This window comes from Anas acuta, chromosome 3 (genome assembly GCF_963932015.1).
Source record: "Anas acuta chromosome 3, bAnaAcu1.1, whole genome shotgun sequence".
Taxonomy (NCBI): Eukaryota; Metazoa; Chordata; class Aves; order Anseriformes; family Anatidae; genus Anas; species Anas acuta.
The window spans coordinates 21,723,754-21,740,419 of NC_088981.1; the positions used below are offsets into that span (position 1 = coordinate 21,723,754).

A 16,666-nucleotide genomic window follows, 5' to 3' on the forward strand; every position below is an offset into this window, starting at 1 on the left:
GCCCCAAGGATGCTCAACTCTCTGCGCACAAGGCACAGTCTTCCAAAACTCATCTGGCAACATTTGACCAAAGCAAGGTCTCAGGGACAGAGCTTTGCACGGCTCTGCAACCAAAGCCTAGTCAAGACTAAGGTCCAAGGAAAAATGTGATTTTTGCTGACAGGGTCTAGTTTCCATCCAAACAGATACAACTTTGGTGATGGGACACCCAGACATCAGGAACAGCAAACGTTATTCCTTCCCCTGAAGTGCGTCGCTGTTAAGCTTAATTTATTTCATGATCTTTGAGGGGTGGCAGAGAGCAGGGGGTAGCTAGCTGGCCTGGGGCACAAGACTGTTGGACCCGCAGGCAAGTGGCAAAGCTGGCCAAGTGGCACCTGTTTAAATGAGGGCTGGCTTCATCTCACGGAAGTTATTTATATGCTCTTATTTCTGGCGAGAAAAGTGCTCCTCCAAACGGTGCCCTGCCTCATTACCGATCCCCACCCAGAGACCTCTTTTCAACTCAGCCAGGCTTCCCAGCAGCTCGCCGCAGGATCTGCTCAGACACAATAGCTCCAGCGGGTTTTATTGCATTTCACTTTTCCTCTCTGCTTGGCCAGCTGCCAGCAGAGATGTTCTATGCAAAGATAATGGCTTCGACTTAATCATTCACCTCTCATGTGTCTAAAAGGAGTTAAGGACACTGGAAGCTTCCAAGAAAAATAAATGAACAGTGCTTGTTCAAGGGGGCCTCTTTAAGGCTGTTTCACTGACTTGAAAAAAAAAAAAAAAGAAAAAAAGAAAAAAAAAAAAAGAAAAAGAGAAGCAGCAAGCTATTCCTGCACATCACCCATGCCCTATTTATTTTTTAAATGTGTGTTTAAATTTGGCGGAGCAGACATGAATAGAAGGGTTATAAAGTGTTTCTCGTTTTCTTGTTACAGAGAGATTTGCAGTGTGTTTGGAGAGATGGGTCCAAAGTGAAATTCTAGTCAGGCTCATTTCTGGGGCTGTAAATCTGGATCCCAACCTTGGGGGACTCCATCATATGTCTGCGTATGGGTGACATGCAAACAAAAATAAAAAATAAAAAAACTGGACACCTCCCAGTTTTGCTGAAAACCCCCCAAATGGGATGTTCTCAGGGAAAATATTTGTAGTGAAGAAGCAAAATAAATCATTGCTTGCTTGTAGTTGGGGTGGATCAAGACACCGGCATTGATCCTGAACCTGAGGAACGAGCTCCTAAATTGTGCAACGTCAGGAGAATCTGACCTCATTTATCCATGTAATTAAAAGCAACATTATGGTTGATCATACATCATATGACTGCCCTGAGAAGTGGATGCTGTCTAGAAGGGCATGGGGATGCTTTTTTCCCTTCTCAGGTATCCTGGAGGAAGATACAGGTGGCTTCTCTGGAGCATCTCCTAGAGGGCGAGCTCTTGCCATGACTGTTGCTTCCTCCAGAGACGGGAGAGTCCACAGTGGGATCTAGAGTAATCCACTCAAACAGGTAATGCAGACAGATCTCTTCTTCCATATGGCATTGCTCTGTGTTGTTCTCAACCTTCAAAGAAGCTCAGTTCTGGAAAAGAGAAAAATATCTGAATCCATTCCTCCCTATTCCTTGTCCCACTTCCATTTTCCAGGCAACATGTGCATGCCTGTATGGTGCTGCTTTGTGCCCACACGTGCACGTAGGTATGTGCATGTGCATGTACATATATGTGCACCTAGCCCACCCTCCCCACAGGTATGGGAGGGTCTCTGCCTGCACCCATCTTTGCAAAGCAACCTTTCTGTGAGTAGTACAGATTGGGACACTCACTTAAATCTCCTTAAAATTGTGGAAAAAGGAATAAAGTTGTAACTGTCATCACCTATTCAGAAAAATTCCTGCAGTGCAGACACCCATTTTCCAGCCTTTGAAGGCTAGGGGAAAAAATTATCTTGCCAGGTGGAGTGTGATGTCTAGTTCTTCCCTTTGGCAAATGCAGGGGTGAATTTAGCAAGTTTGGAGTGAGTTGGAGGTGAAATGTCCCTTCCTCTCCTCCCCTTATATTCCCTCTCCTCCTGGGCAAGCAGCACTCATCTCATTAGAGAACACATTTCCAAAGACATGCTAATTTTGATGAGGTTCTGATGAGACACTAGACGAGGAGCTTGTTTCCCCTCCCCAGCCATGAGTTCCCTGAGCTGAGCGCTCTCTGCATGACTCAGATTTTTTTTAAGAACTGGAGCCCAATAGACGTTGTCCTTACTGATACCACTGGGACCAGAAGGTCTTTTTTTTCCCACCAACCTTAAAAACATGCTGATATACTGCAGTTTTTTTTTCTCAATATTTTGTTTTTATTATTATTAAAACAGCACCAAGTCCCAAAGCACCAAAGGATGGGATCTCTCCTGCATTTTCTCCCTTCATCACTAGCTAAGAAAAAAAATAATAGGGCAATTATCCATAGGAGAAAACATTAAAGGACACTTCAAGCATCCCTGGTTTCTCGCTGGCTGAGAAGTTGATGGTGACGATGAATTCGGGGTGCAGGATGGGGCCATATCATTGGTGTCCCACCACCACCACCATCCCGACAGTGGGCTGTGCTGGACACAACCTGCATTCCCCTTCGACCAGAGGTGTCCAGCCAAGGCCGTGTGTTTTCTCGTGTGAATCCTCCAGAGTTCAAAGGAGCAGGTTTGGGGCCAGGGTTCCTGCTTGCCCCCGATGGCACCGCCCTGCTCCGCGATATTATTCAACCCCGAATTCCTTCAATTGACAGCCGCGCTATTTCCAGTCTCTTAGTCAGCATACGCCGCTCTGCTTCCCAGTCTGATGAGACCTGGATTTTCCCACACTCCCCCGTAAATGGAAACACATTGTTCATCTTCACTTTATTTATTTATTTGGTACAGAAAAACAAGATACTGCTATAACTTTGAAGTGCTGTCTCTACAATGGTTGGTTCCTTTTCGGAGCAATGGGTTTTCCTAAAAGCCGCTCTCAGCAAGATCCTTATCAAACTCGCCTTAGCGGGAGACAATGAACATTTCACAGCATGAAGAGGAAAAAAATAAAAAGGTCGGTGAGAAGACAAATGCTCCATGCGAGGAGATAGCCAGGGTGCAGATGAGCTCCCCCAGCCTTGTAAACACAGATTATTTTCTGCCTGACCTCCGGTTTGTGAACGTTTTGCTTGTTGAGTCAGCTCCGGAGCTTGTTGCGGGGTGGATGTTGTTGGAGCAGCTATGAAAACAGGGACCCGAGCTCCATCTGAACACCTCTCTCTGGCACCCACAAGCCTCACCTCGACGTGCCCAGGGGGGCTGGCTGCTGGGGCTGGCGAAACTACGGGGTCTGGGGAGGTGCACGCTTTTCTGCAGGCTGCTGGGGTGGTTTTCCTGATGGAGCAGCTCCAGGCAGGCAGGTAGGGGAGCAGCTTTGTGCGGAGGAAGCGTGTTGGCTGGTGTCTGCTGTATTTTTAATTATTCGGTGGATGGTTCGAAGCCAAGGCTCCGCAATCAGTCAGTGTTTGTGGGTTAAAATAGAAACAAACAATAGGTTAATGTAAACCAAAGAGCATTCTGGTTTAGAGCCCGATGATAACGCCTGCATTGTGGAGTGGATCCTTGTCCGAAGGCTTTGAAGATTGCTCGCTGTATTTATTTTCCTAAAGATGGGTAACTTTGGTCTATTTGCTCAGCTTCTTACGGGTTTGAATAGACAAGGGTCCAGTAAAGGTGGGTCTGGCTCTGAGCTCTGAAGGAGCCTGGAGGGAAAATGTGTTTTTGGATCCTGATCTCATCCAAAAAATGTACCGCATTTCACTACCCTTAGATAGCTTACAAGTTGGAAATGCCAAGTAACCGGAAACTTTTGCTCCAAAGTCAACTCTGCTTTCATTAATAATTATTTTAAGACTGCATTCATAGAACAAAACAGTACTATATGGAGGAAAAACAGACCTGGGGGGAGTTCAGGGCTAAGCAAGAGTTCACTCTGCCATCTCCACTCCCACACTGGTGTTCAAGGAGCGGCAGCCTGAGATGCAGGGGAGGTCATGGTGAGGGATCCAGAAGAGGAAAGGAAGGAGTGAAGGGGATGAAGGCTACCTTGGTGGGGTGAAGACCCCAGCACCCACCATGACAGGGTACAGAGAGCGTGTCCTCCAAAATCCTTTGGGTAGCTGAGATGTGCTCTTGATCCATTTTACAGATGAAAAAATGGAGCTGCAGGAGATGAAAATGCATATTATATTGACAAATGTGGTCTCAGCCTTTTTCTTTGGGATCTGATCTGGCACCCCTTGGCTTATTTTCCTGTCATAATGATGCAGCCTGTGCCTGTAAACCACTTCTCCAAGTCATGTAAATCATTATAAATATTATTAGACTTATCACCTCTGTGCCTAATATACCAATACTGGCAGCAATTTTTGAAAACACAAGAGCAACAAGAAACGTATGTTCTGAGAGTCAAGTTAGTGGGATTTTTTTTCTGCCAAGGACAATAATTTTTTTTCCTTTTTTTTTTTTTTTTTTTTTTTCAAAATAAACATCACGCTGGAATGTGCTGCAGCAAATGGCTTGGGCTCTATTATATTTCATGCAGCTTTCTAAACAATTTTCAACCCCACTGGCACAGTGTCAAACAGAAGGCAACCAACAATAGCAAAATCCCATTAAAGCTGAGAAGGTTCCTTCCTGAGGTGAACACGGCCAGAAATAGTAATCTTGGCTCTCTTTTCAATTTGGCATTGGGGACTAATAATGCATGTTCTACTAATGGAAATTATCTAATTTCATCCAAGTGCAGCTCCAGAGAGAGCTGGGCTGACGCACAAACAGTCAATATAACAACATTCTTCTTGAAGAGCTGAACAATAGGGCTTTGGTGGGACTGTGATTAACAACGTCAAACTAAGAACAAACAGAAGGTGTAAAAATAGGCATCTGAGGAGTCGACACAACGGACTATTTTTCATCTGTAAGGCCAGAGGAGAATAGCTTGTTAAATTGTATGCTCGGAGCACTTCATCAGATGTGTGGGGAAGGACAAAAAAAAAAAAAAAAAAAAAAAGAAAGAAAAGAATCCTATTTCCCATCTGGGTCTGAATGTACTAAGGAACTGCACATGCCTTATTAATATAAATCATGCTAGGAGCATAATTCCCATTAGCATTAAAGAACCATTTTTCAATGAAATACTCCTGCACCAGGAACACCTAACGGGAAATAATGGTGTTTGCTTCATTTGAAGAGAATAGTAAAACACAGTGTAGAGACCGAGAAGGTGGAGAGCTGTTTCTTCTCTCCAACACTGCGGGTTTGGGGGTTTTTACAGCCACCCTAAGCCCTCCCCTTCCCACTCCAGCAGGGCCGTATCCAGATGTGGTGCAGAGAAGGGGCTGCCCAGCCCATGGAGGTGGCAGGGAGCGGGGCTGGGCTGCTTGGCTGTGTTGGGGCAGTGCTACAGCCCTGGGCACAGCCTTGCTGCCTTATTCCCATGCTGCCATGGGTGTGCGAGGGATGGTGCCTGGTGCATTAAAGCGCAGAAGCATTAGGGGTAGGTGAAACCGCTGCATAGCTCATTAGCCCTGGTGCCTTGCCGGCTTTTCCCAGGGCTGTGGCTCTTGGCTGTCGCAGCGCGTGGGGCCAGCGCTCTCACCCCAGGGTTTGCGTGGGCGCACGCTGGCTCCCCAGCCCCAGCGTCACCTTGGAGGGATTAATTCCCTTTCCTCGGCTAAGCGCCACAGCTCAGTCCGAGGTCTCAACGAAAGGAAGCACTAGCCTTGAAACGCTAGACAAAATTTCCACCTCTGGTTAAGCAGGTATGTTTATTTTTAATTTTTCCAAAATCTCAAGCAGCTGCTTACTCACGGTTATTTTTAGCGTGAGAGGGGAGCTCTGTGTTTTCATAAAATCCCTCGATGTACGTTTGGTCACTGGGATCTGGGGCATGACACAGCACTGCTACTTTGCCTCTGCATCCAGGAACGGATGGACCCCCTGCTGGGGGTCTGCCACAAGCGTGTCCTTCGTGTTCTCCCTCCTTCTAACACCCCCAAAAAATGATGCGAACCATGGAAACGACTAATAATGAAAGAAAAGCCGCTGGGTCTGCTGGGGACCCGGCTAACATCCAGCATCTCACGGGCACACGGAGGTGATCCTAGAGAAGGAAAGCTGGGAAGAGAAAACCCCTGCAGCTGATCTCCCCCCCAGCAGCCACACACGGAGGCTGATCGTAGCCCCAGGGTCTGCTCCTGTTGCAGATCTCGCTGTCGGCGTGCACTAGAGGGTGCTGCTCCGTTAGCGATGGGCAGGGCTCGCCGCCCGTGCTGGCGCTGCTCGGCTGGGCTGAGCGTGGCAGGGCTCGCGTTAGCGCTGGCCTCAGTGAAACGGATGGCTTAGCTGGGAAAAGGAGAATTTCTTGGCCTGGAAAAGCTTCTATACATCTGGGGTCAAGGGTAAACATTTGGGTTAGTCACGGTGACAAATGAAAGGAAAAACTGGCCAGACTTTCCTTTTTCTTTTTTCTTTCTTCTTTTTTCTTTCTTCTTTTTTTCTTTCTTTCTTTTTTTCTTTTTCTTTTTTTTTTTTTCCTTCACTCTCTGTTTCACAGTTGCAGGATGAGCGAGTGCCTTGAGAAGCCAGCTGAGACATGAGACAGCAAAACAAGAAGAGGACAGTGACCGTAGACGCCGAAGATAACAAACCTTTGGAATTCACCGCCGCAGGACAAATAGCCAAAACCCCGTGGCAACGTTTTCGTGCAGGAATTAAAGCAAAGTACACTTTATGACTGCTACAGTGTTTTGGCTAAGATAAGGCTAACCAGACCACAGGCATCGAGTTATAAAATGATGTGTTAGAGGTATCAGTAGGAAATGACTTCCCTCGTGTGCTGCCATGCTCCATCGACCGTGCCTGCTCCGGTCTTGTTTCCATTTGCTGAATGTGCAGAGCAAGGGCTCTTTCTGCAGGCAGCATCCCAGGGCTATGGCAGTGCCTGCCATGGGAAAGAAAGCATCTCCCTTGGGCCAAAGGGATTAAATTGGGATTTTTGTTATTATTTTTTTAAGGGTTGTGATGGCTTTGTTCTGCTGGGATTTTATATATGCTCCTAATAAAGAATGAACTGGTTTTAAGCTCACCAGGCTGGTACCCACTGTGTTCAAGCCCACTCCGAACATGAAAGGAGGGCTGGAAGAAGCATAGTAACTATTCTCAGATCCAGGTGAATTTTACAGAGTTCTTCTAGAACATTGTGTTCCTTCATTAGTTGACTTTGCTTTTTATATGCCTGCATTCTGATAGCTTTATTTCCAGTTTCCCCACATTTTTGACCGCTGTTGTCAGGAAGGTGGAAACTGTTTCTTATTTAAAGCATTTCTATGCAGTTATTAGTGTTTCCTTCTTAGATGCTGACTGGCTTTTCTGCACAGTAACTTTAAGGTACTGTTGCTGCAGGGGCCAGCGGCCTAATGCATTACTGCACAACCCAGCTTGGGTCTGGGGAAAAATGGAGGGGGTTCCTCTGACAAAACCATCAGGGGATGACCCACTATGGGAATGGAAATTCTCCAGTTAGACCTAGCCATGGGTGTGCATGCAAACGCTTCTCTCCCCAGCAGCTGCACAGGAGCACAGTAAGTCAGCACTGCTGCACATTGTGTCACCTTTAATCAGCCACCAGAGGTTAATTGCAGAATGGCTCTCTCCAGACCTCTAGGCTTGTGTGGCCTGGAAAACCGCTGCGAAAATCTTCAGGCAGTTTATGGTCTGGCTGCAGTGTAAAGGCAAAGAAACCTATGGTATCTGTGATGCCAAAGAAGAGAGTTTGGGAAATGTGACAGCAGAAGGCCTTTTCTTCCAGGTAGAGTTAATCTTCCGCAGGGATGGGATCAGGCAGGCAGGGATGAAGCAAGTGCAGGTGATTGGAACTTCAACCTCAAGCAGCTTAAACCCTTACAGCACTGCAGGCTCACGGTGCCCAGCTGCCTGCCCAGCATCAGATGCCTAAAAATGGGCTTCCCAAAAAACAACAGACGGAGGAAGATCTGCCTGATCTAACCCCAAGGAAACCCCAAAGAAGGGACTGTCCTGACCCTGCTGCTCCTCAGAACGCAGCCTCCTTTCCTGTGGCTACAGAGTGATTCTGCTTTCCAGCTGCTATTTATTACCCTGGCTTTTTTTTTTTTTTTTTTTTTTTTTTTTTTTTTTCCCAAAGATTTATGTATCTGCAGCTTTTCATGGAAAAAAGGAAAAAAAAAAAAAAAAAAAGGGAAGGAAAGGAAAGGAAGGAGAGGTCACTCCTTTCCCTGTAAACATGGTTGTGGAAAGATGCAGTGCCCTCTTACATGTCAGGACTTTGAGCTAGGCAGATGGGGGGAGAAGGAAGTGAGAGTTTGAGAGTGCTCCCTCCATCTGAAGGGACCTTTGGGACTACACAGTGTTTTGGGCGAATGTGATTTTGCTTCAGAGCACCTCTATCATGCCCTATGGATTGAATTCCAACCAAGGATCCCTCTGGTGCGCCCCGAGACCTCTCCCCGGTGCTGCAAGCGCTCAGGCCCAGCTGATCCCCCCCGCGGCCCTCCGGACCAAACCCGGCCACCGGTGCGAGGCTCCCGGCTGTCCCCGAAGTGCTGTCCGCCTCGGCAGGTGGCGACAGAGCCCGGCCTTTGGGGCCCGGGGCCCGCGGGCGCTCGGCGCTGCACAGAGCGGGGTCCCCGCAGCATCGGGGCGGCCGCAGCGGGAACAGCGCTGCAACGAGATGGAGGCGATTAAAAAAAGCTCCTACATATAGAGAGAGTGGTGTTTTATATATTAGAGATGCGCATAAATATATTTTAATATAAAATGTATAGGTAGAGGTAGAAACAGAACGACCTCTATGAACATAAAAGCTGTATGGGGAGAGCCAGGGAGAGCCAGGGATGGGCCGAGGAGCTCCGAGGGGCAGGAGCAGCCCGTGGGCAGCCCTGTCAGGCCCCCCCGCAGCCGCCCCCTACCTCCGAGATGCTCCCGGCCCGGGGCCGGCGGGCTGCAGCAGCGCCTCGGGGTTAGCCCGTCTATCTCCGCAAGAAACTCGAATAACTCTTTTCCACCTCTCCTTTGTCGTCCTCGTAGGGAGGAAAAAAAAAAAAAAGTCCTTCGAGACTCTATTCAAAAAAAAAAAAAAAAGCATCTCTCCAGCCTGCACAGTTCATTCGCCTCCTTCTCGAGTCCCTCGGAAAGCAAGATTAAAGGGGAAAGTCGCAGCTGTATATTTATGTTTTCATTGCTAGAAGGGAATTGATTTCCTTGCATTTATTTTTGTAGTTGCAATACACAAGGGCGGATTTGCGTCACCAAAGCAACTTGCTGGTCGAGATAAAGTTGCACAAATATTGAAAAGGGAAGTGCTCGCGCTCATTATGAAGTTTTTCTCCGGAAGAAATAAGGATTTCTGCTGTATCCTAAAATACTGAAGCCGCTTCTATTTTAGGACAAATCTCGCAGGCACATCCGCTCATTTAGTCCGGGTTGGAACCTCTCAAAAAAAACAGGAGATGACCTGGGCTGCAGCGAGCCCCGGGTTTCCTGCAGCCTTCTCGCTCCTTGCTCGGGGAGGAGGCGCCGCCGTTGTCATTGCCGCGGAGCCCTGCGAGCCCCGGGCCCGGGGAAGGGAGCGGGGAGGCCGGCAGGGCCTCCGGGGAGAAGGCTCGGCCCTGTCCGGGGAGGCCGCGGGGGGAGCAAGACGGGGCCGCGGAAGATGCGCGGGTCCCGAGGCGGCGCGCACCTGCCCGCGGGGGGCTCTGAAATAAACTCTTGGGGAAAAAAAAAAAAAACGGGGGGAAAAAATATAAAAATACCACCTGAACACCTTTTTTTTTTCCCGCCCTGGAGAGCATCCCCGGGGTGGTGTGACAGCGACAGCAGCAGCGGTGGCACCGGGAATGGGAATTTGGCGAGGCGCAGCTGGGGCGCGGTGGGAACGGCGCAGTTCGTTGCCCTTCCGTGCAGCGGGCCGGTGGCACGGCTTCGCCTCGCCGTGGAAACGCAAGTGAAAGCGGAGTCGTTTGATCCGGTTTGAAACCAGCAGAGCCGCTCTGGGGTCATCTGCACAAGGGGAGTAAGGGGAGACGCAAGGAAAAGTGGCTTCCCCTGTCGAGGCAGGAAAAGTTCAAAGCTAACCTACCCTTTCTTTCACCTTGTTTTCGGACACGTCTTGGCAAGCCGTTGCCTCGTTATTTTTCGGTTTAATATCGCTAACAAAAACCAAACCAAACCAAAGCCGTGCCTGGGCTTTCCTGAGGGACGGGCTTCGCCTTTACACGTGCCCACGGACACGCTGGCATTTGCCTTAGAAATGTGCTCACGCTCGATTACAGGTGGTTTCAATATCCCCCCAAAATCTACATCTTCATACCTGGCGAAAGGAAAATAGTTTGGCTTTCTGGCGGTTCCCTGGAAAAGGCTCCGAATTTTAGAAGCTATGTAAAAAAAAATAAAAGTATTTTTTGAAACAAAACCAAAACAAACCTGCAATCGTCTGACCCAGGAGCTTGTTCACAACGGCAGCAATGGGCTTACACGGCCCCGGCTGGGGAAACTACGACTTAAAAAAATGCTGTTGTTGTGTTTTGTTTGTTTTTTTTTTTTTTTCTCCCTTTCCCGGAGTCAGGTAGGGACAGATATGGATGTTGGAGGGAAGGAAAAGCACGAAATAAGCATTGATATGTTTGTCCCTAAAACATTCTAGCGAATATAGTTATGGTTGTATTCTTAAAAAAATAAAAAAAATAAATAAAAAATGGGGGTAATTCGGTTGTCAAAGTTGCACAAAATTACGAACTGGTCTTTACGGTGGAAGGGGTGTGCGAACAGATCGGGTGGAGAGCATAGAAAAAAATCAATAAAAGGTGCTTGCCGACACGACCCAATTTATTAGCCACTGCTAACGCAGGACCCAACGCGCCCTGGGCCCCGAGCAGCCCGGAGCTCCCCCAAATCCGTCCGTTGCGAGCATGATCACTGCACACCCATTTCTCCGCCGCCCGGCCGAGGCTCATTTATGCCGGGAGGAAACGTGGTGCACCGGGAAGCGTTTCCAGCCTCCGGCTGCGGCTCCGTTTCTCCGCGCTGGGAACCACGGCGCGGGGGGCAGGCGCTGCGCGGAGCAGCGGGGGGGCTCCCCCTCGGGGCGCTCCCCGACGGGCGCACACCTTGCGGGCCGGGCCGGGCCGGGCCGGGGGCACACGGAGCGCGGCACTTGCGGGAGTCGGCACGGCTCGGCCCGGCTCGGCACGGCCCAGCGGGGCTCGGCACGGCTCGGCCCGGCCCGGCCCGGCCCGGGGCGTGTCTGCGGGCGGCGCGTCCCGGCCCCGCGGAGCGCGGATTGGGCGCGTTGTGCCGGGGGGCGGCGGGAGCGAGGGCTGCGGCGCGGCCGGGAGCGGCTGCCAGAGAAAGTTTGGGGAGGGGTGGATTTTTTCCCCAGTGCGAGGAAGGGGGTTTGTTTTGTTTTGTTTGCGCCGCTCCTCTCCCGCGCTCGCCCGCTCGCTCTCCCTCTCGCCGTTGGTTTTGGGGACTTCTTCCTTTTTTTTTTTTTCAGCTTTTTTTTTGACTTCTTAATTTTTTTAGATTTTTTTTTCCTGCCCCTTCGGCAAGTGCTCCGGCCGCCGCCGCCGCCTCCCGCCCCGCCATCCCTCCCCATGCTCCCGGGGCGGCGGGCAGCTCCGCGCCGCGCTCCCGGCAGCTGAGCGGCGTCCCCCGGCGGGGAGAAGAGCCCGTGCTCGGCGGCCGCCAGGATGTACACGGCCGGCCTGGCCCCCTTCTACGCCTCCAACTTCAGCCTCTGGTCAGCGGCGTACTGCTCGGCGTCGGGGCCCGGCGCCGGCGGCTGCTTCCCTCTGGACGCCGCCGCGGCCAAGAAGCCGTCCTTCTGCATCGCCGACATCCTCCACGCCGGCGGCGAGGCGGCGGCCGGCCCTGCCGAGAGCCTGCCCGGCGGCCCCGGGGCCGGGCTGCCGGCGGCGCTGGGCGCCGTCCACCACGGCGGCCCCTTCCACGCCGCCGCCTCGCCGCTGCGGCCCACGCCCGTCGTGGCCCCCGACGCCCCATCCGCCGCCGCCTTCCCGCAGCGCCTCTCGCCGCTCTCGGCCGCCTTCCACCCCCCGCACCACCACCACCGGCCCCCGCAGCACCGCTCCCCGGCGGCGGCGGCGGCTGCGGCGGCGGCGGGGGGCGGCGGGGCTCCGGCCCCCGGCCGGGTGCCGGGGGGCCACACGCACGGCTCGGCGCCGGCGCCCGCCAGCAAGGACCTGAAATTCGGCATCGACCGCATCTTGTCGGCGGAGTTCGACCCCAAAGTGAAGGAAGGCAACACGCTGAGAGGTAGAGAAATCGGCTCGGCGCGGCTTTTGGGGGGGCTTTAAGCGGCCGCGGGGCCCCGCGGCTCGCCCCCCTTTGCGAACCGGCCGAGAGAAGCGTCAGCGGTGTGAGGACGAGTTTTTAATGCCCCCCCCAAAACCCCCCGAAACAGCCCCGGGCCCCGCGCTGCGCCGCTCCGCAAAATAGCGATAGCGTAAAAATAGCTGAACCGGCCGGTGCCGGCCTCCCCGGCCCGGCCCGGGCTTTTCGTGGGCCGCCAGGGCCGGTTTTAAAGGCTTTGGCTGCCATCAATCTCCCCTCGCAGCGCGTAAACATCCTGACAGAGCAGCCACCGGAGGGGAGGATGTCCGAGCGCCGGGGCCCCGCCGCGCCCCCCGAGCCGAGGCAGGGCGAGCCCCGCCGGGGTCCCGCGGCGTGCCGGGCTGGGGGGCTCGACCGCGGTGTAACGGAGCTGTGCTTGTTCTGTGCTCGCAGATCTCACCTCCTTATTAACCGCCAGCCGCCAAAGCGGGGTTCATCTCCCCAGCTTGCAGCCTTCCGCCAGCCAGTTCTTCGCGTCTCTAGACCCCATTAACGAGGCCTCTGCTCTTCTGGGTCCCTTAAACACAACCCCAAGGAGCTCAGTTCAGCACCAGTTTCAAGACACTTTTCCAGGTACATCCCGTCCCCCCCCGTCCGTCCCGGAGCGGCCCCCGGGCCCGAAGGGGCTCGCCGGGCGCTTGGAAACGCCAGGACATTTTCTTTTTTCTTTTTCTTTTTTTTTTATTTTTTTCCACGATTTTATTTTTTCTAGAGAGGCTCAGGCTTGGTGCATTTCGTGGGGGGAGGCAGAGCGGCTAGGGCCTGACACAGAGGTTCCCCCCGGCCAGTCAGAAAGAATACCTGGGCCTGGAGAGAAGGGGCTGGGGAGGGGGGAGGGAGAGGGAAACACGGACTAAAATCCGTGCTGTTCGTGTCGGAGGGACCGCAGGCCTGCTTGTAGGACTCGTAGGCTCGGGCCTTCCCTGCCCCTGTCTCCTTCGAGCCCCTCGTCCCGGCGTCGGTGCTAACCGGGCCGCCCCCCGGCCCGTGTCTCCTTGCCCCCGCAGGTCCGTACGCGGTGCTAACCAAGGACACGCTGCCTCAGACCTACAAGAGGAAGCGCTCCTGGTCCAGGGCTGTTTTTTCCAACCTGCAGAGGAAAGGTTTAGAAAAGCGCTTCGAAATCCAGAAGTACGTCACCAAACCCGACAGAAAGCAACTGGCGGCGATGCTGGGGCTGACGGATGCTCAAGTAAGGGCGGCTTCGCTTGTGTTTCGTGCGTTCCCGGGTTCCCAACTTCCAGTTTTGTTCAGGGGAACACTGTGGGGGCGGGGGGGGGGGGGGGGTGCAGGAAAGCTTTTTGCCTTCCTTGCTCTTTTACGGGCCTGCTCGGGGGCAGGGCCCGGGGCCGAGCATCAGGATGCGCTTTGGTGCAGTGCAACTCGCGGCAGGAGGCAGCTTGGGTCAAAGGAAGTAGAGGCGAACACACTATTTTTAATGCCTCTCGCTCTTTTTTTTTTTTTTTTTTTTTTCTCTCTAAATCTCTCCCCGCATTGTGAAATCCTCAGTTCAGGGGAAGTGAAAACTCTTCTTCAAACGGAATCATTAAACGCCACTCTGCGATGATTCCACTATTGAGGGCCGGCAGCACACGGAGTTGTATAACGCTGTGGTTTCTTGAGCAAGATTTGGTTTCCTGGAAGAAGAAGTAGAAGGGGAGAGAGAGAGAGAGAAAAAAAAAATATATCAAAGCAAAAAGGGGGGCCCTTTTGTATTGAAACACGCAAATAATAAGGAAAAAACCACCTTAGTCGCCTAAGGGCGGGGGCAGAGGAGGACGAGGAGGGCCGGGTGGACCTTTTTTTTTTTTCTTTTTCTATCTCGGGCCGGCCTGCGGGGAGGACGAGAGGGCCGGGCGGTGCGGTGCGGGGTTGTGCGGGGCGGTGCGGGGCGGTGCGGGGCGCGTCCCGTGCTGCCCGTCTGAGGGCGGCCTGGCCGCAGGTGAAGGTGTGGTTCCAGAACCGCCGGATGAAGTGGCGGCACTCCAAGGAGGCGCAGGCCCAGAAGGACAAGGAGCCGCCGCCGGAGCCGGAGCCGGCGGCCCCGCGCTCCGCCCCGCCGCCCGCCGCCGCCGCGGGGGAGCCCGAGCGCAGCCCCAGCCGCTCCGACGGCGACAGCGACAGCAGCGACGCCGACTCCCTCGACATGGCCCCCAGCGACACGGAAAGGACTGAGGGCGCCGAGCAGAGCCTGCCCCCCGCCGGGGCCGCCAAGCCCCCCGGCAGCCCCGGCCTCCCGTCCCCGCCGCCCGCCGCCAGCCCCGAGCCGCGGGGCGCGCTATAGACGGGGCGGCCCGGCCCCGCCGCCGGCCCCCAGCGCTAATTTATGTCCTCCTCATCCTCCTCCTCCTCTCCGCCGCCCGGCCGCGGCTCCGCAGCGCTGCACGGGGGCCCGCCGGGCCCCGCACCCGCACCCGCACCCGGAGTGGCTGCGGAGCGGGAGCTCCGGCCCCGGGACGATGGGCGAGAGGCGAGCTGCGGCGCTGCTGCTCGCAGGAGAGCGGGACTCCTTTTTTTTTTTTTAATTTTTATTATTTTTTTAATTTTATTCTCCGTCTCCCGCCCCTCGCCCTCTCCAGGAAGGTCCGAGCGAGGGACTCCGAGAACGTGGCTCTGAACTCCCTCCTCCCTCTCCCCCCGACCAATTTACAATGTGAAGTATTTTGCCAGCATCCTCGTGGGTTGCGACGTGTTGCTTCGAATAATCCGGCCAAGAAATACTGCACTGACAAAATATATAAATATATATATATATATCTCCTGTAAATAAAATGTTTGCTATGGTTTGTAACCACGTCAGTCTGTTGACCAGGGGAGAGGGCTGGTGAAGCTGACCCAGCTTCCTACGCCTCGCTCAAAGGCAGCCACTGTCTGCTCCTCGCCGGGAAGGACTCCCGGTGCAGTCTTCGCCTTTTTTTTTTTTTTTTTTTAATTATTTTTTCACCTTCTTTTGCGAACGGAGGCGAGGACGAGAACAGGACTTGACTACGCAAAATAGCAACTGGGCGAGAAAGCAGCCGATCGCACTTTATCGATGTATTGTGTATTTATCTATGGGCGGCTGTTGGTCGGGGCTGCGGGGCGCGGCTTTGCGCCGATTTCGCTCTCGTGGCCAAACCCCCCCGGCCCGCCGGGATGGAGGGGGGGACGACAGTGCCCCGTGACGTCACGGGGGAGCCCACGGTGACGTCAGACCCGCGGAGGAGGGGGGGGGGGGCCGACATGAGCGCAGCCCCGGAGGGGCGACGTGCTGGTGGGGCGGGAGAAAAGGGGCCGATAGGAGTGGAAACCGAGGGGTAAAGGAGTGCGCAGAGCCACAGCGGGCAGGGCGATTTTCAGAAGTCTGCGCACAAAACTCTGCTGCGCCCGCAAAGGGGAGCGCGCTCGGGGAGCCCTGATGGGGCAGGGAAGCGGGCGGCATCGGGGAAAGGAGCTGGAGGGGATTTGTAGCTTGAGTCCCCCTTGAAGGTTTTTCAGGGGGTATCATGGCCTTTTGGGGGGCCGCGAGGCGCGCAGTGGGCCCTGCTGCTTGCCTCCAGCCCCAGCAAGCGGCTGTTCGTGGGGCCGCTGCCGTGCACATCAGCGCAGGGTTTGCTGCGAGGGATTTGTAACTTCCGCCAAGAGCGAGGGAAGCCGTGGGACAGATGTCCAGCGACAGGCTGCTATTTCTGTCCCGTCACACCAGCGCGATGCGCCTCACGGACGCGCGGGGCTTTGTTTCCTCGAGGCTCAGCCGTGCGGAGCGGGCACGGGGCAAATCACGGCTCGGGAGTCGGGGAGAGAGGGGCTGGGGTGGCTCTGCTCACACGGGGAAGGAAAGGCGAGTCGGGAGAGTTTCTCTTCCCTTGGGCTAGGGGAGTCTGCGCCTCCTCTAAGAGCGGGGCTGGCTGTGCGAAGGCCGCCTCCAAATAACGCCCTGGTCTCCCCAAATGACGGGAGGGACCCCCTTCCTGGACCCCGCGGCCGGGAGAGAGCAGGGGGAGTTATTCTACGATAACACGGCAAAAAGGGGGGAAAAATAACACTATAACAACTAAGTAACGAGAAAAGATGCTCAGATACAAATGAACAAGCTAAAAATCGCTCCGGCTCGGGCCGGAGGACTGGAGGTGAAGGCGAGTGGGGCTCCCCTGCGCCTCCAGGCTTAGGGGCCCGCGGCCAAATGGCAAGGCTGGGAGTAATTTTGTTCCTCTCCCCCCCCTGCGAAAGGAAAAAGACATAAAAA

At 53.8% G+C, this 16,666-nt stretch overlaps 1 protein-coding gene and 1 long non-coding RNA gene across 3 annotated transcripts; both read left to right on the top strand.

Annotated features, from left to right (window-relative positions):
* Positions 1–1,933: 1,933 nt before the first annotated feature.
* LOC137853561 (uncharacterized) lies at positions 1,934–7,138 on the top strand. Its single transcript, XR_011094573.1, has 2 exons — positions 1,934–5,813; positions 6,608–7,138. It is a non-coding gene; the product is annotated as an uncharacterized lncRNA (long non-coding RNA).
* Positions 7,139–11,133: 3,995 nt separating this feature from the next.
* Positions 11,134–15,232, top strand: HLX (H2.0 like homeobox). Of its 2 annotated transcripts, XM_068676045.1 has the most exons (4): positions 11,172–12,363; positions 12,835–13,014; positions 13,449–13,633; positions 14,384–15,232. In XM_068676045.1, the coding sequence occupies exons 1-4, from the start codon at positions 11,778–11,780 to the stop codon at positions 14,723–14,725; spliced, it is 1,293 nt and encodes a 430-aa protein (XP_068532146.1). In that variant the 5' UTR covers positions 11,172–11,777; the 3' UTR covers positions 14,726–15,232. The 2 variants fall into 2 exon arrangements, with proteins under 2 accessions (XP_068532147.1, XP_068532146.1); XM_068676046.1 differs by lacking the exon at positions 12,835–13,014 and having other exon boundaries at positions 11,134–12,363.
* The last annotated feature ends 1,434 nt before the right edge of the window (positions 15,233–16,666 follow it).

Coding starts and splice junctions, on each gene's coding strand:
- HLX (XM_068676045.1), top strand. CDS start 11,778: ATGTACACGGCCGGCCTGGCCCCCTTCTACGCCTCCAACTTCAGCCTC. Junction 12,364..12,834: donor GGAAGGCAACACGCTGAGAG/GTAGAGAAATCG, acceptor CTGTGCTCGCAG/ATCTCACCTCCTTATTAACC. Junction 13,015..13,448: donor GTTTCAAGACACTTTTCCAG/GTACATCCCGTC, acceptor TTGCCCCCGCAG/GTCCGTACGCGGTGCTAACC.